Source organism: Mustela putorius, unplaced genomic scaffold, assembly GCF_011764305.1.
Source record: "Mustela putorius furo isolate JIRA1106 unplaced genomic scaffold, ASM1176430v1.1 tig00003853_pilon_pilon_pilon, whole genome shotgun sequence".
NCBI lineage: Eukaryota > Metazoa > Chordata > Mammalia > Carnivora > Mustelidae > Mustela > Mustela putorius.
The window spans coordinates 10,582,257-10,603,882 of record NW_025422005.1 but is presented as its reverse complement, the minus strand read 5'-3'; the positions used below and the strand labels follow the sequence as shown (position 1 = coordinate 10,603,882).

The window sequence follows — 21,626 nt, the reverse complement described above, 5'->3', positions numbered from 1 at the left end:
ATTTAAGCTTTGGGAAGAGGATTTGTCTAAGAGAAGACAGAAGCGCCCATCAAAAGTCTGTTCACAAAACATTAGGCAATTCATGTGTCATCCGTTCTCTAGGGAGCCAATGTGAGCTTGTGCTTCTGGAAATGCAGCCGATTGCTTCATAAATCAATGTGACTGTGGCTGGCGGGGGTGACTTACTTCTTAAACCAAGTCTGAGGAGCAGTAGGCAGTCAATTATTTTTATACAGTGAATGCAACTCGATTTCCGTCTATATAAAAATTGTCCTCATCAGTACCTTTTTTCCATACAGCTTGTTAATGTCAGTGGCTCCCCATTTTAATCCTGTGTGCATTTAAGGAGTCTTCTCAATCTCCATTTCATGAGCCCATGTTAACAATCATGGTGTCATTTACTTAGAATCATGTGCCAGACACTTTATGTACATTTCTCACTTAAGCCTTACAACAACCTCTGAGGTCAGTGGCTTAGAGACAGGGAACATGAGCTCAGAGAAATCAAGGAATTTGCATGGAGTCACACAGCCAGCCCATGACCTAATGAGATTCAAACCCAGGTCTGTCCATCTCTGAAGCCTACAGTTTTCTAACGCCATACTTAAGTTTGAAACACAGATCTCTGTTTCTACTTTGGCCAGCCATGAAAGAAGACTACCTAAAATCCGTCCCTAGCTGTGATAAAGAAGAATATGCAATTCTTTTTTCTTTTCCCCCACTTTGTGCACTGAACAGATATTTCTGTGTCCTTCCTTGTAGGGAGGCCACATCATGGATAAGAACCTCAAGGGCCGGTCCACTGGGTTATTTTTGAATTTGAGAGTTTCTGATAAACTCAGAAAATTAGGAATAAGCAATTAATATAGGTTTATATTGCTTTGATCACTGCAGAGCACTGGATGTTCTGGCTAGTGCATTAAAACAAGAAAAAGGAAATTAAGGGTATTAAGATCTTTTCTGGGGCACCTGGGTGGCTCTGTGGGTTAAGCCTCTGCCTTTGGCTCAGGTCATGATCTCAGGGTCCTGGGATCGAGCCCCGCGTTGGGCTCTCTGCTCAGCAGGGAGTCTACTTCCTCCTCTCTCTGCCTGCCTTTCTGCCTACTTGTGATCTCTGTCTGTCAAATAAATGAATAAAATCTTAAGAAAAAAAGATCTCCTTTTCTGAAAGGAGAAATGCAAGTTTTTATTTGTAGATGGCATGATTGTTTATGTGTAAAATCCTAATAAACCTATAAAAGCTTTCTAGGGGCACCTGGGTGGCTAGGTCAGTTAAGCACCTGCCTCTGGCTCAGATCATGATCCTAGGGTCCTGGTACTGAGCCCCACATCAGCTGGGGGAGGGCCTGCTTCTCCCTCCTTCTCCCTCCACTGATCCCCTTGTTTGTGTACTCTAAGCTCTCTCTCTCTCTCTGTCAAATGAATGAATAAAATCTTAAAAATAAAACAAAAAATAAATCCTAGAAAGTTTAGTTATGGTTGCAAGATAGCACAAAAGCATACAAAATTCAACTGTATTTCTAGATACTGTCAATGAATATGTGGACACCATATTAAAAATATAATACCATTTACAATCATTAAAAAAGATGAATACTTAAGTGTATATCTAACAAAATGTGCACAGAGCTGGTATGCTAAAACTACAGAACATTTATGAAAGAATTCAAAGACACCCCTAAACAGAAAGAGAGACATACCATGTTCATGGATTGGAAAACAACAGAGTAAAGATATCAGTTTTTCTCATACTGATATATTGGCTTAAATATAATTCCTGTCAAAATTCCAACAAGATATTTTGTATATATAGACAGGCTTATACTAAAATTCACGTGGAAAAGCAAAAGAACTAAAATAGGTAAAAAGAAAAAAATTTTTTAAAGAAGGATAAAATGAAAGGAATCACTCTATTTGTGTGAAGACTTACATAACTACTGCCATCAAGACTGTGTTGTATAGGTAGGGGGACAGACACATGGATCAATGAAACATACAGGAAACTCAGAAATAGCTCCCACACAAGTATGCCTAAATATTTTTGACAAAGCTCCAAAAGCAATCAATGGAAAAAGGACAGTCTTTTCAATCAATGGTGCTGGGACACCTACACATCCACATGCAATAAAAAAGAACCTTGACCTAAATCTCATGTCATATATAAAAATGAACTCAAAATAGTTCATGGATTTAAACACAAAACCTAGAAAACTTTTAGAAGAAAACATATGAGAAACCCCTTGGATCAAGACTCGGCGATGTATTCTTGGACAGGACATGAAAAGCATGATTCACGAAAGAAAAAAATGATCAGCTGAAGCTAATCAAAATCTAAAACTTCTGCCCTGTGAAATATTCTGTTAAGAGAATGAAAAGATAAACAATTGGCCAGGAGGAATGATCTGCAAGCTCTGTATGTGAAAAGGGACACATATCTAAAATATTTTTTAAAAAACTCTCAAAACTCTGTAGTGAAAAACCAAACAATGTGATTAGAAAACGGGCAAAAGACATGAAGGGACATTTTACCAAAGAGGATGTGCACACGGCCAAGAAGCCCATGAAAAGATATCCAACATCACTAGCTATGGGGGAAATGCAAATGAAAACCATGGGGAGGCATCATGATACACCAGAACAGCTAAAATAAAAAACCAGTGATAATACCAGTTGCTGGTGAAGATGTAGAGAAACCGTGTCCCATACATTTGCTGGTGGGGATCTCAAATGGTACAGCTACCCTGGACAACAGGCTGGCATGTTTCTTTAGAAACCATACACTTCCCCTCTGATCCAGCAATCACACTCCTGAACATTTATCTCAGAGGAATAAAAACTTGCATTTACACAAAAACCTGAGCTCAAATGTTCATAAGTGGATTTATCTGTTAGAACCTCAGGTTAGAAACAATCAAAATGTCCTTTAATATGTGAATGGCTAAGCAAACAATGTTACATCTACACCATGGAAATATTACTCCACAACGAAAAAGAAACAGGCCAAAAACCTAAATGGATCTCAAGGACATTATGTTGAGTGAGAAAAAAAAAAATCAACCTCAAAAGGTCACATGTGGTATAATACCATTTATATAACATTCTCAAAATGTGATACAAGTCACAACAGTTTCCAAACGCCTCTAGAAAGGGCGAGAGGCCATTGCTCAAGCTGAGTACTTCAGGTGGCCCTTGGTGAAGGTCAAAGCAAAGCATCAGCTCCATGGCCCCATTTGGCTGGGGGGAGGGGATGTCAGGTAGGGCATCTGTACTCATGATCAGCAAAGGACAGAGGGTACATCACCCCTAATCTCATACTCATTTTCACTACACATGCTGGGGAGACCCAGTACATTCCGCAGGTGGTTATAGGTCTCACGTGGAGGGAAGATGTGGCTGTGAGCCAGAGGGTGGGCTTTTAAAGAGACTCAAGTCCACAGAACAGCACGGGTGTGGAGGGGGTGAGATGGGGAGATTGGGCGGGACCAGTTCTTACCTCTAAAACAAGGTCTGAGTCTTCATGCCTTCCAACAGTAGTACTTTTATTCAGGACAAAAAAGCCTTCTGCGCTCTTTAGGTAGGCTTTCATACTCTCTGCTTTCCCTAGAGGTTTGCGGAAAAAAATGTTGTTAGGAAAATGCGATCTTCTGATTGTTCAGTGTCACATTTAGAACGGATGAAATGCACCGTCACGTTTAAAGGAGAAATCAGCAGAGGAGAAATCAGCAGTGGATAGATGGACTTTACAGTGTGGTCACAATTTCTGCAGATTTTTAAGACTCTCTTTTTGAACAGTGACATCTAGCGAAGATGAGGTTGGTCCGGATCATCACAAAGAAGACATTTTTTACAGAAGTCAGAGCCCAAACTGCCAGTAGCTTAAACACCCCAACGATGACCCTGAATTCCATGGATAATTGCTGTCTGCCTCCCATGAAGCTCAGGACAAGGTTAGTTCTCTGACACAGAAACTATTCTGTCCCATACTCCTTACCCACCGCAAACTAGCTCTGAAACTTTGGGTGTGTTACTTCTTCTTTCTCTATGCCTCAGTTTTCTCATCTGTAAAATGGGGTTAATGATACTCTGCACCCCAAATGGTTCTGTGAGGATGGAATACAATCGTAAATGAAGCATTTAGAGTGGTGGCCGCTATGCACTGACCACACATTTGTCCCATTATTATTATTGTTGTTGTTATTGTTATAATAATTATTATGAATTTTGGGCTTATCAAACTCGGACCCAAGAAGTCGAAGCCTTCTACAGAGCTTCTGAAACTGCTGAGTCAATCATTGAGGGAATGGGCTTTAAAGGACACTTTCTTTGTAAATCACTCCATTTCTTCATATAATTAAGGGAAAAAGGGCAACCTTGAAAGGCAAACTATCAAGACTCAAGCTGGGACATACGTTCAGGACTCTGCCCATTGTTTCCCCCAAATTTTTTTTATGACAATGTCAGATACACAGGAAAAGTCAAAAGAAGTAGTTGGTGAACTCCTTTATACCCACCACCTAGATCCTACAATTGACACTTTGTTCGGTTTGCTATATCACACATCCCTCCATCTACCCACGCATCCATCCATTTTGTAGTTTGAGGCATTCCAAAGCAAGTTCTATACTGGTTTTTTAAAATATAAAAATCTCAGGGACTTCAGTAGGTTCCAAAGTGTTGATAATTCATATGATGCTTGACTTCTGATTTGAGGTATCTGTCCAGTTACACAGCAGAACATCCTCCATCTCAACACCATGTCCAAGAGCAGAAGCCTCTCTCTTTTCCTTTCAACAGAAAGGTCACTGAAATGTGAAGCTGTTGGAGTGGATAAAAACAAAGCTCATCTAGTTGTGGTCATAGAGGGTCTCGGGTCTGATTCTGCTTTTCTTTTCTTTTCTTTTTTTTTTGAAGATTTTATTTATTTATTTGAGAGAAGGACACAGCAAGAGAGGGAACACAAGCAAGGGGAGTGGGAGAGAGACGCAGACTTCCCACTGAGCAGGGAGCCCAATGTGGGGCTCGATCCCAGGACCCTGGAAACATGATCTGAGCTGAAGGCAGATGCTTAACCACTGAGCCACCCAGGCATCCTGGTTCTGCTTTTCATCCACATCCTCATCATCAGTGACTGAATCCCTCCTCAGTACCAGGCACTATTGTATTTTATACACATCGTTTCTTTTCCTCCTTGGAACAACCCTGTGAGGTAAGTATTGGTACTGTCCCACTTTACAGATGGCAAACTGAGACTCAGAGAGGTTAAGGACACATAGTAGCAAGTGTCAGGGAGACAGCTCTGAGCCTTTGCATGAAACTACTACACAACTGGCCCGCAGCTCAACCTCCCACATGTTCACTGCTGCTGGGTGGGGCAGAGTAGGCTGATGGTGGCTGGGGGTGGGGGGCAGGGGGAGGGACGGGGGAGGGGTGCATTGCACTGTCTCTTGACTCTTGGGACTTGTAAGAAAGTCCTTGACACCTGCATTCCATCCTCTGAAAGGAAGAAAAGACCCAACCTGGGGGTAAGAGAAATAAAAATAAGCCAGATAGTGTATTTTATACTTGTAAACTCTGAGAGCTATGGATACCTCACACGTATGTTTTCCTATAATGTGAAATACATTTTATTAAGTTCAGTGTCATTCACAGAAAGGGAGAGACGTTTCCTCTTCCCAAAGAACCATGCTCTATTGCTGTTAAATCACTTCAGTTACTCACTTCAATGGCAGAGGACCATGTTATCAAGCAACACATTCAAGCCTGATTAATCTGGAATGCAAACTTGGGAGAAATGTCTCTTCTGCAGGAAAAGCACAGGAAATGCCACTAAAAAAACCCCCAGAACTTGGATCGTGTGTATACTTGATTTTTAGCTCTCCCCCAAGATGTTCCCAAGGCTGATGACTTCTCTCTGCTCAGATGTCCCCCTGTGTGGCAACCGCCCGACCCCCCCTAGCTAAAGGCACCCTTGAGTCACTATTGGCATATGCCACTTGCTGTGTTTCCTTCCTCGTGCTTATCAATCTGGTTCCTTTATTTAGTTGTGTTTGCTGTTGGTTTTCTTTTCACTGAGATATATATTCCAGGAGAGCCAGAACTGTATTGTTTCTATTAAGAAATAATTCCTCATGGTTGCCTTGTGTGGTTGCCATTATGGAGCAAAAGCATTGATGAATTTTGTCCTGTGTCTTCTGCAAGGATCTGTAAGCTGGCCAGGCTAACTTCCTAGCTTGCAAGCAAGATAAAAGCTCAGACCCTTGGGACACCTGGGTGGCTCGGTGGGTTAAAGCCTCTGCCTTTGGCTCAGGTTGTGATCTTGGGGTCCTGGGGTCGAGCCCCGCATTGGGCTCTCTGCTCGGTGGAGAGACTACTTCCCCTTCACTCTGCCTGTGATTCTCTCTGTCAAATAAATAAATAAATAATCTTTAAAAAAAAAAAAAAAACAACAGCTCAGACCCTTGGCGGTTCCTCACAGCTTTGTTCATCACCCCATCTCCAGCACCTGGAGCCTTCTTGTCTGACATGTAGTAGATGCTCAGTAAACATTCGCTGCATGAATGAAAATGCAAATGACCCAGCAAAGCAAATCTGTGCAGCCAGCTGCCTACGAATCTTCCCATTCAGTGTCTACCCTGGATATCCTTTCTGGAAACCCTAAATGCTACCTGGGGTGTTTGGGTTGGACAGTATCTCTCCATCTTAATCTTGCCCTGCGCAGTCCACATCCTTGCCTGAAAGTAATTTGAATGTGTTAAGCTCTGGAAATTGGCTCTTACTGCCCTGAAGCACCAGGCCTAGTCAGAGCAAATCACCTGCCTACCCCCTGAGCACTCTGAAAGCTCAGAATTGGACTAGAGAAGTAGTATGTCTTTTCTGGGCTACAGGTCTTCAGTGGCCGGGGAGCTGCAAAGTTTCCTCAAGGAAGGGAATCAAGTCAAGGGATCTCTGACCATTGGGTGGGTGTTGTCCCTAAACCAAGGGAACCAGAGGGCACCTCTCCTAATCTCAGCTGTGTACACCAGTGGATATCTAAGAGCCGCATGTTTGGTGCCCAGGACGGTCCTGAAGCTCCTACACAAGCTACTTCTGGAGGCGGGGCAGGAGTCTGCATTTTCGGGAGGACCAGCTGGTGTTGGAGCATCTCCTCTGGGGTGCTCCTGGAGACCCGAGCCGGGATCGGAGAGGAGCTCCCAGGTGCCGCGCCTCCCCTCCAAGCTCTTGACCTCGCAGGGCCGACCTGGTCCGGTCCCAGGTGTCCGCCCGCTACCTCCTTCCTTGCCGCACTCACCTGGCCGGAGGGAGAAGCCCACGCTCAGTCCCTCGCCGAAACCCCGGCGGGATCGGGAGGAGCCCGGCCAGCTCCCGGGCGAGGCCGCCTGGCCGCGCTCCCGCGGAGTCTCCAGCCGCGGGCCAGCACCCCGCGCGCCCGCCAGGCCTGTGTACGCGCGTCGTCATGGCAACGCCGCCGGGCCGGTGAGGGGCGTGGCCTGCGCGGCGTGGCGGGGAGAGGGGCGGGGGCGGACGCGGAGGGGAGGAGGACCGGGGGCGGGGGCGGGGCGCCAGACACGCCCCCGAGGATCCCAGCCCTCTGCCGCGCCCCGCAGCATCCCCCCACCGCCCCGCCGCCTGTCGCTTAGGGATGCCCAGGCCCATTTCACAGATGCGGAAACGGAGGCGTAGAGGTCCCAGAAATAGCCGGCGGTTGTCCAGCAAGGAAGGAGCAGACTCGAGAGTCCTTCCTTCCGACTCTCCTTTGCTCTAGGCTGCGTGCGTGGAGGAGGTGGGGGCGGGGGGATGGAGCTGAACCAGGAGAAGCTTAGAGGTTTGAACCCCCTGCCCCACCGGGATCGCTACCCCTCTGAGTTGCAGCAAATCGAGTAAGCTGGGATGGGGTCGGGGGACCAGCACTTCTGGGGGTGGGGCCGGGAGAGGATGGGGTGGAAGAGTTTTGAAAGAATGAGGGTTTTTTTATGTGCTGGGGAAAGGATCCCCCCCCCCCCATTCTTGTTCTTCCTTGTCAAAACTGACGTTTATCCGGCCATTTGTGTTTTGGTTTTTGGTTTCCCCTATCTCTACAAACATCTGAGTCCCCAGAGTTGACCCGCATCAGTCTTGTCCTTGGAACCCCCACCATGGGCATAGAACTTGGGGAGAAGCTGTGTGGAGAAAACATGCAAATCTCAACCATCTCCCACCACCCCCATGTCCCCTTCTACCTGCGAGCACAGCAGCCCAGCTGGGTACCTACCTAGAGAATGCTTCCCTTCCCTGGCAGGAGATGATGGCCAGCAAGGTGCCCCCAGAAAAACTCAAAAGCATTTAAGAAAGATGAAATGTGGCAGAGTCTATCTTAGTCAATCAGAACAAGATCTAAGAGAGAACTCATGGAAATGGACATAGTGAAGATGCTCAAACATGCCTAGAGGCTTTTTAGAAATGCAGATTCCCAGGCACAGACAGGCCCTCACACAGGGTAGAAGGTTCTGCTTGGGGTTAGTGCCCCACAATCAGAACCTAGGCATAAAGTTAGGAATTGACCACAGAAACTGGGGCCTGAGTAATAATAGCTTCAAGGGACAGGGAGGGTTAGGCTCAACTTCCTAGTGCCTTTCTGCCTCAGGGCCTTTGCACCTACCATTTCCCCGTCCCTACAAAGCAGTTCTACCAGGGATCTCCTTTGCCTCCATAAGATTTTTACTTGAATACTGCCCTATTTCAAATTCTTTTTAAAAATCCAGTATGCAAGGAAGAGCAACAAGAACAACAAAACAAAACAAAACAAAACAAAAATCTCCACGCTTTCTCGCTCTTCTCATTTGATCGCTTATTCTCTAACATCCAATTTGATTTATCTCATTCATCTGTCTCCCTGCCCCACCCTCCAGAGAAACTAAGCTCCAGGAGGGCAGGGAGTTTCTTTTTTGTTTAGTTCACTGCTGGATCAAGTACCTAGAACAGTGCCTGAGTGAATGAGTTGGGGGAAGCGGGGAGCCCCTGACACTCACCCACAGCCTGGCTTCCTACCTTCTTGGGCTGCTGTGCTGATCTGTCCTGATCCCAGGACATGTTTTCTCTAGCCAGCTGCCCAGACCTGGACCTCCCCCTCCACACCTGATTTAGCCCCCTTCTTGTCCCCAGCATGAGTGGGGACAAGAGGATGCAAACTTGCTTACTGCCAGGCAGACCCTAACGGAAGCCAGGCTGGCCATGAGCCGGAGCAGCCCGTGGCCCCAGACAATTTTTGAGAGATCCTATGTGGCCTGTAGCCCATCCCACTAAAGAATATGAAACTGAGAGCAAAGCTGGCATTCAGACCCATAGAGCAGAAACTCCTAAATCTTGATTGGACTCCCCTTCCCCCAAATGCCACACTGTTATCTCCAAGGGTGTGTACAATCCCTGAAACACAATAACATGTAATCCATCTGAATTTCAAAAACAGAAAATAAAACACCCTAATAACATATGGCTGTATGATTTCTTGGACTGAGAGAGAGGGCTGTAACTTGCAAATAAACCATGATGGGGTGTGAAAAATATTGCCCCTGAAGGAAAAAATACAGGTTTCTAGATTTATGGGCTCCTTGGTGATACTTGTCATCAGTGTTCTCAGCTGTGGGTGGCTATGAAAGCCTTGTTGTGCCGTGACTCCCGTCAGAAGTGCTTGTGTGTGAAGGACCTGGGTTCGAGTCCCGACTCTCTTGTTCCCAGAGACGCCTTGCCTGAAGAAAGTAGGAAAAGGGGCCAGGCCAAGAGAGGGCAGCTGGGGCCTGCCAGCAAACTCAGAGGTGCACACGCTGGGCTTCCTTCCTGGGTGAGGGGCTCTGCCCCTCTAGAACTTTATTCTGTGTCAGCCGCCTTCCCTGGGCTGTCCTTGATTGGGGAGAATGCCCCCCCTGCCCCCCCTTCCCACCCTTCCCAGAGCTGCCTGTTCCTCCCAGTGCCTTTGCATCCCAAATTGAAATGAAGGTCGGGAGGCTTTCCCAGCCTCTCTGGGGTGAGGGAGAGGCAGAGAAAGAACAGGGACAGGAGCATGGGAGAGCCGGCAGGGAGCAGCCAAGCTGCTGAGTAGGATGACGAGGGGAGAGCAGACGGGCCAGCCCACTGGAGGCTCCAAGGCCACGATAACCTGACCTTCTCAAACGGACTCTGGTTGCTGGTTCAACGCCTTCATTTCTCCTGCAAGTCAGTCTCCAGAGTCAGGCCCCTTGGTTCCTCCGGCTTTGCCACAGGAGCGGGTGTGTGCGCTGTTTGCACACGGCTGAGTGCACAGATCCCACCGTGGGTGTGTTCTTCCCATTTCTACTGTCCTCACTTCTGCCGCCATGTCGGGTGGCGATGGCGAGGCGGGGATGCTGAGGATTCCGGGGCCGGTAAGTGTAAACGACGCAACTGTGCCCAGCACAACAGACCCGCTCTGTGAGTGTTTGCAATGACCAGTGTCCCTTTCCTTTGCTTGTTTTGGTTTCTGGATGGTATGGGAGGGCAGCCCAAGGTCACAGACACCCTGGGGAGGACTTTGATTTGCCTCAAGACTCAGTCTCAACCCAGAGCAAAGGTGACCTCTGACCAGTGGCACGTGATCTTCCCCTTTGCCACCTTGGGACCTTTCTGGGTGTGGGTGTCAGAGACGGGCTGAGCTCCCTTCCCTTATGTCCCCTGTAGGGCTTCCTGAGAACCCACCTGGTCTCTCTGGGGTGGGACCTGCTGGGAAACTCCATAAATTCTACTTTCAGGCTACTGGACAAACAAACCTCTGCTGGGTTTTTTTTTTTTTTTTTTTGCAAGAAACAATGAACCTTTACGAATGTGGTTTGCAAGACCAGGTAATACATGCCTACACGTGTGAGGTACCAGCTACTATAGCATGCACAGTTTTAGCCAGTTCTTAGCCTAACCCATTTTACAGAAATGGGCACGGAAGAGTCAGGTGACAAAGTTGTGAACCTTGTAACAGGTCGGACTGGGATTCAACTCCAGAATGCTGCATCTTTGGCAAACTGTTATCAAAAAAAATAACACATTTTGAAATACTGAAAAGTGCACCAGTCATAAGCATACACTTGAAGAATCCTTTCAAAGTGCTCGCATTCACCTAACCAGAGCCCAGATCCACAAGCAGATTGCCAGCCCCCCGCCCGGCCCCAGAAGCCTCCCTGTGCTCCCTTCTAGTCATTTCCTGCCTACCACCCTGACCTCCAATATCGTAGATTAGTTCTGCTTGGTTTTTGAGCTTCGTTTAAGTGGAAATATACAGATTCCATTTTCTGTCGGGCTCTTCTCACTTTCCTAGTGTTTGTGGGATTCGTCCTTGTTGGGTGATGTCACTGGCTCATTCATTCTCACTGTTCTACTGCATTCCACGGTGGTAGTTATCTAGCCTTTCATAACAAATTACGACAGAACAACACACCCTTATCATGTCATAATTTCTGTGGGTCAGGAATCCGACCACTGCTGGGGGTGGGCGGATTTCTGCTCAGGGGGTCTCACGGCCTGCACCAAAGGGTTGGCCGAGGCCAGGGGTCTCATCTGAGACTCAGACGGGGAAGAATCCACTTTCAAGTTCAGGTGGTTGTTGGAAAGATTCAGGTCCTCGAGGATAGTTAACTGAGGTCCTGAGAGCCTCACCACCTTGTTGCCTGTTAGCTGGAGGCGCCCACTCTCTGTTGGCTGGATGGACTTCTCCCTAAGGTGGCTTGGTTCATGAAAGCCAGTGAGAGTCAATGGAGGGAGAGTCCTAGTGAGATGGGTGTTGCCATCTCATGTAATGTAACCACAGAAATGACATTCCATCACCTTTGCAGCCTTGCGCTAGTTGGAAATAAGGTACAGGTCCTACCTACGCTCAAGGGGAAGGGATAGCCCAGAGGTGTGAACACCGGTGATCACTGGGGGTCATTGTATCTGTCTTTGGGGGATAGTCCTCCTGGGTATACACCTAGGAGTAGAACGGCCGGGCCACGGAGAACTCAGATGCCCAACTGTAGAAGATTCTGCCAAACATTTCTCCAAAGGGCTGGTACCATCTACAATCCTTGAGCGGTTGGGAATGTTCCATCCAGATCACCTGATTTTCAATACTATCCTCCCCTCCTTACAAAGGAGGGGTCCTGGGGTTCCTCAGGACAGGAGGTCCTCAACTTGGCCCCAGATCAGAATCACCAAATTTGGGGGCCACATCTCCAGACTTCATCGTTTGAGAGCTGGAATATGAACTGAACGGCACGCTCCATGAGGCAGGGACCCTTGTCCTCACTGAGCCATTCTTGGTGCCTACAGCAGGCCCTGTCAGTGGCTGGCACTCAGTAACATTTTTTTAAAAGATTTTATTTATTTATTTTAGAGAGAGAGAGAGAATGAGAGAGTGTGTGCCATGCAGGCAGAGGGGCAAAAAGGGGGAGAGAATCTCAAGCAGGCTTCGTACTGAGCGCAGAGCCAGACATGGGGCTTGATCTCATGACCCTGAGAAACCAAGAGTCAGAGGTTTAATCGACTGTGCCACCCAGGCACCTCTACATTTCTTTTTTTAATTAAATGTGCAAGTTCAGGCTCTGCGGTTCACACTGATAGGCCTCAGAGAGGGTGTGAAACTCCTGAAATCAGGAGGAAACTTGGATGTATCGAAGCCCTGTGTGTTTTTCAGGGAAGAGGGCCCAGAGCCTTAACTAAAGCCTTCTCTGGCAAAGGCTGAGAGTCACTGTGATTGGATCCAGTCTGGCTCGGTTATCTGATCACTGTAAGAAACAGCTGCTCCTGGGGAAGGACAGAGCTTAGAAGAGAGGAGAGGGAGTGTGCTTGCTCGGACGGGGCGCCAAGGGACACTTTACGGCATTTGGACTTCTGACCCAGGGTGACTTTGGGTCTGGCTGGCCTAGCAACTCCCCGGTCTTGTGGGGCCCTCCCCGTGTCTGCTTGTTGAACAGCCACTTCCAGAAGCCTCGATTTCCTTCTGCAGGAGCCGAGACGAGCCGCACCTTCTCAGAAAGCTTCTCGGTGTATCCAGTTCGAGATGACCTCATCATTTGTCACCCTCTGTCTGGTTTTCTGGAGGTTTCCCAGCATCGCGCTGCTGTCTGCATTCTTTCATCCTTTCAACAGGGCTCCTGTTTTCTGCTTTTGGTCATTCCCGTCACATGATTTTAATCTTCCTTCCCGAGCAGATCAACCTCATGCCCCTCTAAGACATTTCTTCTCAGGTTTCCTCTGAATCATTTCGTTCGGGCCAGATACGGCCAGCTTTTCCTCCTTCCTGCCGGCACTTGACATAGACCCTCTCTTTTCCCCAGAACAACTGTCCTTTCTTTCTGGTCCCTCACTTAGGTCCTCGTCTTTCACCATGTTTTCTGACTTCTCCTGTGAATGGATTGTTTTTTGAAATTCAAGTCTCAAGGATCATCCCTTCTAATCTGGGTCTGAATTTGGATCACCGTCAAGAGACACCTGGGACAGGAATGTTGCTGGGTGGTTAGACTCCTCAGCAGGAGGGCTGAGCGCTGAAGGGGGTGTCAGAGGGACCTGGGCAGAAAGAGGGAGATACATTCTTCTGCTATGGGGTGGGACATGGGGTGGGGGCCCCTCAGAAAGGTCCTTTTAAGGAAAAGGAAGCATTTTACCCAAGTCTTGAAGGGTGGGTAGGATTCTAGGCAGTAGAGCAGGGAGAGAAGATTCTATGGAAGGAAGGGGCAGTGGGAACAGAGGCTAGAAGACCAGGAATGGGAGAGGCTAAGCATGATCCTGCAGAGTAAGAGGGAAGGCCAGATGCTGAGACTGGAAATGGAGACCCATGCCAGCCCTTACAGATGTTTGTTTGGCTTTCATAGTGTCTTAAAGACTTGTAAGTAGTTGCTGAAGGGTTTGGTCTCCTTCTGTGGAGTGACAGAGAAACCGAATCCAACTGGAGTCAGCATGAAGCAAAGTCATTAGTTACCACTGACAAAAAGTCTAGAGGGAACAGCTGGGTGCCAGCCCAAGTGATGTCATCAAGCCCTGGCCTCTCTTCAGCTCTCTGCCATGCTTTTAGCCATGTGGGAATCCAAGCTCAGAGAGAATCCCTGTATCATGGGCACAAAAGGGCTGCCACAGCTCTGGTCCTTACATCTTCTCATGAATCCGACAGGGGACAAGGGAGAGTCTTTTCCTGAAGCTTCCCCTGAAGGCTTCACTGCTTCTTGTTTGCTCTGATTGGGGAACAGACCCATTCCTGAGCCTGTTACTGAGGCCAAGTGACTGCTCTGCTCTGACTGGCTGAGGTTTGAGTCACACGCGTCTCCCTGCCTCCAGAGACAATCCACACCGTCTCTGAGAGAGAAGGCTGAGACGGGGAGACATGTGGTCCCCAAAGGGGGATCATAACACCATGCTGTTTTAGAAGAGAGGACCCGAGTGATGAAAGCTGCAGATATCTCTCACAGTGGCCCATGTGTATAGACCATTTTAATTTACATTCAAATCTGGATTAATGCCTTTTCTTGGAAAATGGGAACCTGGGCTGTATTCTTGCATCTAGATCAGCAGTCTGTGAGGGCTGAGGGGGCTGCCCTCTAGATACGGTCTGCGTTCTCTCTGCCCACTGCACCGCTCACTTTCCTCTCTGGCAGCTGGGAGCACTTGGGTTTTTATCCCCAGCATAATTTGATTCCGTAAATAAATCTGTTTCTCCTACCAGAATGGAAATGACCAAAGAACAGGGGTCAGATAGCGCTCCCCATGCTGCCATAAACTCCCGAGGACAAATGCCGATCGTTTTTGATAGTCTCATTCCTTGCTCAGGCTTAAATAACCTCTTTGGGAAAAGGTTTAGTACGTGATGATTTTAGAAGCTGCATCGGAGCATTCCAGGGTCTGAAGTCCTCGAGGGTGATGGGTGGGTGGGTGGGTGTGCGTCTCTGGCCCACTCTGGCTCCCCCTGGCTTGTTTCTCAGATGTGGAGGGATTTGATTTTGATCTCATCTTGGATTGAACTTAACCTGCGGGAACCCTGAGGAACCCCTGAGGGGTCTGACTCCGGGCTGCTTTCCTTTAGGAAAGCTTTTTGTTGGTTTCAGCAGGAAGCCAGGAATGCTAACAACCTGTAACCACTTCCATTTACTCCCTTAGTCTGGAGTTTTCCCACCGAAGGCATGGAGTGGGAATGTGAACCCCGGGCCACACGTGGTTCCACAGCCTCAGGGTCTCCGGGTGACGGTCATCTTTATTATTACCGGGGCCATGATTAAATCTTTTCCCCTCCAGACCCACACTGAAAACAGACAGACTGCCTCCTAGCCTCCCTTTTCTGGTAGTCCAGGAACAAAAAAATTTTTTAAAGCCCTCTCGTTACCAGGATGTATAACACCTTTGAGGGTGCGGGCTCAGTCTGGGCATCCGAGCCTCGGCAAAGGTCCAAGTCTTACCTTCCCATTTCTAGCACCTGTTAATGTCCCTGTTTGGGACAGAGTTGTTTATTATTTATTTATTTATTTATGCTGTGCTTGTAGCTCGCTCTACCAGTGCCAAATGCTCTCATGTTCCTTTGGGGCTGCTTACGGTAAAAAACTATTTTTATTATGGGACTTTTGAAACATACAGAATAGTAGAGAAAGGCTACAATTCAATGAGCTTCCAGTATCCATTATCTAGCTTCATTATTTTCCTAGTCTTCTCTCGTTTTTTTGGGGTTTTTTTCTTGATTTTTTTTTTCCTGGATTAATTTAAAGCAGATCGTGTTTTTTCAGCCAAAAATACTTCCTAACGGGAAGGGGGATTTCCACCCCCCGCTCTTTGCATTACCTGCCATCCTCCACCCCACACATTATCACACTGAACAATAATTATAATAATTCCTGAATATCATCTAACACCAGTCCATGCTCAAATTGCCTTGATTCTCTCAAAGACCTCTCTTCACAGCAGGTTTGTTAGAACAGGATGTAGATAAGATCCTCACATCCCATTTGGTTGTTGTTTATGAAATCCCTTTTCTTCTGTAAAGGCAACCCCTCCTCCCACCCGACCCCCACCCCCATTTTCTCAGCCACTGATTTATTGGAGAAACCAAGTCCTTTGTCCTGTAGAATGTCCACATCCCGGATGTGGCTGATGGCTTCCTCATGGTTTCAGTTTACTTGTTTCAGTGAACTAACATATTCTAACATCTTCTCCGTATTTCCAGTGAACTAACAATTAGATCTCGAAGTCTGATTACACCCAAAGTCTTTTTGTTGCCCAGACCACTTCGTGGGCGGTACTGTGCTCTTTCATCTACGTTACATAAATGTCTGGTTACAGTGGGTTAAGGCCTCTGCCTTCGGCTCAGGTCATGATCCCAGCGTCCTGGCATCTGGTTACATAAATGTCTGTTCATCCCATTTTTTTAAAGAATTTTTTTTTAAATTTGAGAGAGAGCACAGAGGTAGAGTGGGAGGGAGAAGCAGACTCCCTGCTGAGCAGAGAACCCCATGTGGGGCTCGATCCCAGGACCCCGAGATCATGACCTGAGCCAACGGCAGATATTTAACCGCCTGAGCCACCCAGGCGCCTGAGCCACCCAGGCCCCTGAGCCACCCAGGCCCCCTGCTCACCCCATTTTTCATGAGCCAGAGATTGATCTATGGGAGCAGGTCGGATAGACTGAGCCACCCGCCACAAAGTCCCCATCAGCTTTTTCTCTCCCAGTAATTTTTTATTTTCATTTTTAATTGTGGTAAAATGCACCTAATGTAGAATGTACCATCCTAACTGTTTTTAAATGTATAGTTCAGTAGTGGTAAGAATATTACATTGCTGAGTAACTCATCTCCAAAACGTTTTTGTCTTGTAAAACAGCACCTTCACACCCAATAAACCACAGCTCCCTCTACCCCCTCAACCCCTGACAACCACCCATCTATTTTCTGTTTCTATGACTCTGACTAGGTAGGTGCCTCCTAGAAGTGGAATCATGCAGGATCTGTCTTCTTTTTATGGCCGGCTTATTCCCTGGAGCATCATGTCCTGAAGTTCATCTGGGTTATAGCAGATGTCAGAATTCTTTTCCTTCTTAATAATATTCTATTGTATGTAGGCACCACATTTTGTTTATCCGTTCATTTGTTGATGGACACTTGGGCTCATCAGCTTTTTAATTAAAAGTTGTAGCCTTTTTTTGAGTATCATTCTCTAGACCCACTCTTTCCTTTGGAGTTGCTAAGTTGTGATTTTTCTGATTGCTGTCCCTTAGGTAAGTATTAGCTAGAATTCTTTGAGGAAGAAGGCTCTTCCTTCACCAACTATTTGTTTATGTTTATCATAAAATAGGGTTTGTTCAGGAGAGGCAGAATAAAGGATTGGTTTTCTTTTTCCTTTCTATGGGTCAATATTCAAAGTAAGAAGCAACTGTCAAAGTGACTGATGGGTTTTTAAAAATATCTTTAGGAATCTTTGACTCAAGGGGCACCTGGGTGGCTCAGTGGGTTAAGGCCTCTGCCTTCGGCTCAGGTCATGATCCCAGGGTCCTGGCATCGAGCCCCCGCGTCGGGCTCTCTGCTCAGCAGGGAGCCTGCTTCCTCCTCTCTCTCTGCCTGCCTCTCTGCCTACTTGTGATCTCTGTCAAATAAATAAATAAAAATCTTAAAAAAAAAAACAACGAATGGATAAATCTTAAAAAAAAAACACAAAAAACAAAACAAAAAAAACCCTGTAGATGTGTTGCAGCCCATCAAAGCCATTATGTGGGTTGATGTTCACACATACAATCTCCGCTGAGATGGGCTTTGTGTCCTTCATCTTTCCAGGTGGAAACCACACAATATTTAATTATAACCGTCCATTTTTGTATCACCTTGGGGTGATACTTTAGGGAAACATCTTTGTCTTAGTTTTCCTTCTCTGTACAAGGAAGTTGGACAAGATGAATTCTGGAACCATTCCTGCTCAAGACTAGTTTTTGTGGCATTTTCACGTAAGATGACTCATTCAACTCTCCCAGTCTTGTGACCCAAGGCGATGGTCAACATCCACATTTTACTAACAAGGGAACTACCACCTGAGCAATAATATTTTTTTCCAATTTCCCATCCTGCATTTTTTCCCATTAGACTTCAAGCTCCGGTTCTCAGACATATTTTGTATCTCAGGGGACTTGTGACAATATCTGGAGATCTTTTTATTGTCACACATGGGAGAGGCAACTGTCCTCTAGTTGGGAGAGGCCAGGGATGCTGCTAAACATCTTAAGGTGTGTAGGACAGCGCGCTCCCCATCCCACATCAATGTCATCCCGCCCCAAGTGTTAACCGTGCCAGAGGCGAGAAACCCTGACTTGCATATTCCTCTTAATCTAATGTTTCTTCAGCGAAAGGATGTATAAAAATGTACACATCTGAGAATTCAAGTACACACAAAATACAGTCTGTTCCTAACATATCCACAGAACTTAGCCATTTGGCGTTCTTCTACATTTCCCCTCCAGTCTTATTTCTGGCTCCTATTTTTCCCCTTGAGACTGTTCTATTATTGGCAAAGGGAAGATTAATGGGCAATTTTTATTGCTTTCAGGCCAATGAGAAAACATTATGCCTTGATTTTTTTTTTTTTAACTTCGGAAACAAACATCAAAATCAAGTTTTATCCCATAGAGCAGTCAGCTTTTTGGGGTCCCATTCCTTTGCCATTTAGATCGATTGAATGGATGTTTTCCATAAACTTAGCATTACCTTGGAAAGTCATTAAAGTTATGGCTCACGGCTTCTCCCCTATCCCTTCTTCTGTATTGATTTAAAACAACCCACCTGGTGCTGGAGTGAATTTACCATTGGCAATTGCTAGAGTGGTGTGTCCTTGCCTATTTGAAAAGTCAACTTGTGAACTAGTACATTGAATCTGATTTTTTAAAAGGCAACTAATATGTCAGAAACAAAAAAAAGCAGCTTTTTATTTTATTTTATTGGTTCAATTTTTCAAGTTGAAGTAAGGCAGATGTATTTATTCGCTTGCTTATATTATGTATTCACACACTTTCTCTTATAAACACGTATTTTACAGATTGTCTAGCTGCTATCACACTGTTACATCATCTTTCCCTCTTTTGTGTTTTGTTAAAGTAGGTGCTAATAATTTTTCTTGGCTGGACACAACCGCCAAGATGATTTCTTAAAATAAGACATCTTGGGGTCCCTGGGTGGCTCAGTTGGTTAAGCACCTGCCTTTGGCTCAGATCATGATCCCAGGGACCTGGGATCGAGTTTCGCATTGGGTTCCATGCTCAGCGGGGATCCTGCTTCTCTCTCTGCCTCTGCTTGCCACTCTGCCTACTTGTGTTCTCCTCTTCTCTCTCTGACAAGTAAATAAAATCTTAAAAAAAGATATAAAATAAGACATCTTGAGGAAAAATAGTAAGAACATTCAAGCTCCCAGTCAGTGGGGATCCTGTTTCTCCCTCTCCCTCTGCCTGCTGCTCCCCCTGCTTGTGCTTTCTATGAAATAATAAATAAGTAAATAAAGAAGTAAATTCTGGGAAAAAAGTTTCCATGCACCTTTCAAAGTTTATACAGTACTGAGCCCAGTTTATCCCTGAGAAGCATGTTATATCACTGACACTGTTTTTTGTTTGTTTGTTTTTCCCTGAGAAGATTTACATCCCAGAAGTTCAGGCCTTAAGTTTTGCTTCTCAAATTATATTGTAGTTGTATTATTTTGAAATGAAGCCTTCATTAGTATGCTTTTAAGTAACCTAAACTTTTTAAAAATCTATTTAAGTTTGTAAATACTGACTATTATCTTTCCCACATCCTTTAAATGACAGTTAATAAATTCCGATGGAGAGTTTTAATGCACAGAGGGGGGCGCTGCGGATGGACAAAAGGAGGAGAGATTTGTCTAGATCGTGCCGTGGGGAATCCGATTTATAGTTCTGGACTGGAGTGGAATAGGAAAATGGGATAGGAAAATGGTCTTTGTAAAAATGACAGGTTTTTTTTTGTTGTTGTTTTTGTTATTTTTTAAAGGAAAATCATAAATACCACACTCGGGTTGGTCTCCAGGGATGAGGTTTGACGATTTGAAGTTTTCTTGTTTTTGATGGCACTGACACAGGGTGGCCAGGCTCTATGCCCAGAGCCCCCAACTGCCCAAGAGAATGGATCTTCCTTTATCTAGGGAAGGATTTGTCAACTTTGGACTATTGACATTTGGGGCAGGGTAACTCGGTTGTAGGTAACGCCCTCTGTATTGTAGGATATTTAGTAGCCCTCCAGCCCCACTAGATGCCCGAAGCAGCGAACCTCCCCACCCCCGCCACTATCGTATTCCAAATGGCTCCTGGGCAGCAAAGTCAATCCTGGTGGAGAACCACTGATCTAAGGTGAAGATGTCCAGTTCTGGTATTTGTGTGAATGTTTTCCATTGTCACCAGGAGCTAAGAATGTGTTGTCACACGTTGTATCTGGGGGCTGGTTGGTTTGTATCAGCATGTCATCTGTCTGCCTGCCTTCCTCCCATGTGAAGTTGGTTCTCCTCCGAGGTGTCAGGTTCTGGGCCATCTTGTGATCTTTGTGATCTTTTGCTGGGGCCCTCACTGGTGATCTTTGACCTGAATGCCACACAACAAGGAAGCTAATGGACAGCATTGCCCATGAGCTGTAGGACTTTGGACATGTCTCTTGTCTGTTTTGGGCCTGATTCTCCCCCTGTAGGATTCCTGGGTTTGGCTCAATCACCATTCCCTATGGGGTATTCCAATGAAAAAAGGACCATGGAAGAGCCTTTGTGGGGAAGAAAGGTAGTGCGGCCAAATTGGTTTGGGGAGTGCTAGATCCTGCAACATCTGCTTGTAGATTCATAACGTGCATAAGCATGTGAGATGCTTTCTAGAATTCTCTGCACCCAGATCTCCATGTACCTCACTCCCCACTTTTCTCCAATGTTACTTCCCAAGAGACTTTTCTAATCACCCACCGGCAATGCTCTAGTGTCTCATCTTTCTTTACATAAATGCTCATTTTCTAACATTATGGCTTAAGTATTTATTTCTTTGTTCATTGTCTGTTTCTCTGCACCCAGAATCTAGCCTTGGTGTTAACAGGGACTTGGTCCATTTGTTTGCAGCTGATCCATATAGCATGTGGCACATAGTAGATGCTTAGTAAAAATGTGTTGTTTCACTTGTGGATTTCCAAATGAATTTTATCAGGGACTTTTTCACTTCCACTAATTAAAGTCCAGAGAAGCAAACTTGGGAATCGACAAGGTAGACCCTCTCTAAATCCTGAAAGCTGTGGCCTCCTGACATTCACTTTCTTAGGACAAGCCACTGGGTTCTAAAGGTACCAAAAATCTGGTATTAGGCTGGAGAGCAAACAAAATGGACTGACTTGTCCACTGTCCACAACGGAAGTTGCCATCTGGTGAACTGAGGAAGAGAGCGACCTTTTGCCTCAATGATCTGTGGCTCCCCTTTGTCAGAACTGTAACAGGTCTGAGAAAAGTGGGGGGAAAAACCTAACAAACAGGGGCGCCTGGGTGGCTCAGTGGTTTAATGCCTCTGCCTTCAGCTCGGGTCATGATCCCGGGGTCCTGGCATCGAGCCCCGCAGCAGGGCGCCGGCTTCCTCCTCTCTCTCTCCCCGCCTCTCTGCCTACTTGTGATCTATGTCTGTCAAATAAATAAAT

General features: G+C 46.2%; 1 protein-coding gene across 1 annotated transcript in view; it reads right to left on the bottom strand.

The window, feature by feature from the left end:
* FHAD1 (forkhead associated phosphopeptide binding domain 1) overlaps positions 1-7,434 on the bottom strand; it is a 135,853-nt gene extending 128,419 nt beyond the window's left edge. Inside the window, exons 1-2 of the mRNA XM_013048800.2 lie at positions 7,289-7,434; positions 3,494-3,600 (exon numbers count right to left, since the gene is read on the bottom strand). Coding sequence (XP_012904254.2) covers positions 3,494-3,586 — 93 coding nt within the window. The 5' untranslated portion in view covers positions 3,587-3,600; positions 7,289-7,434. The remainder of the gene's footprint in view (positions 1-3,493; positions 3,601-7,288) is intronic.
* Positions 7,435-21,626: the final 14,192 nt, after the last annotated feature.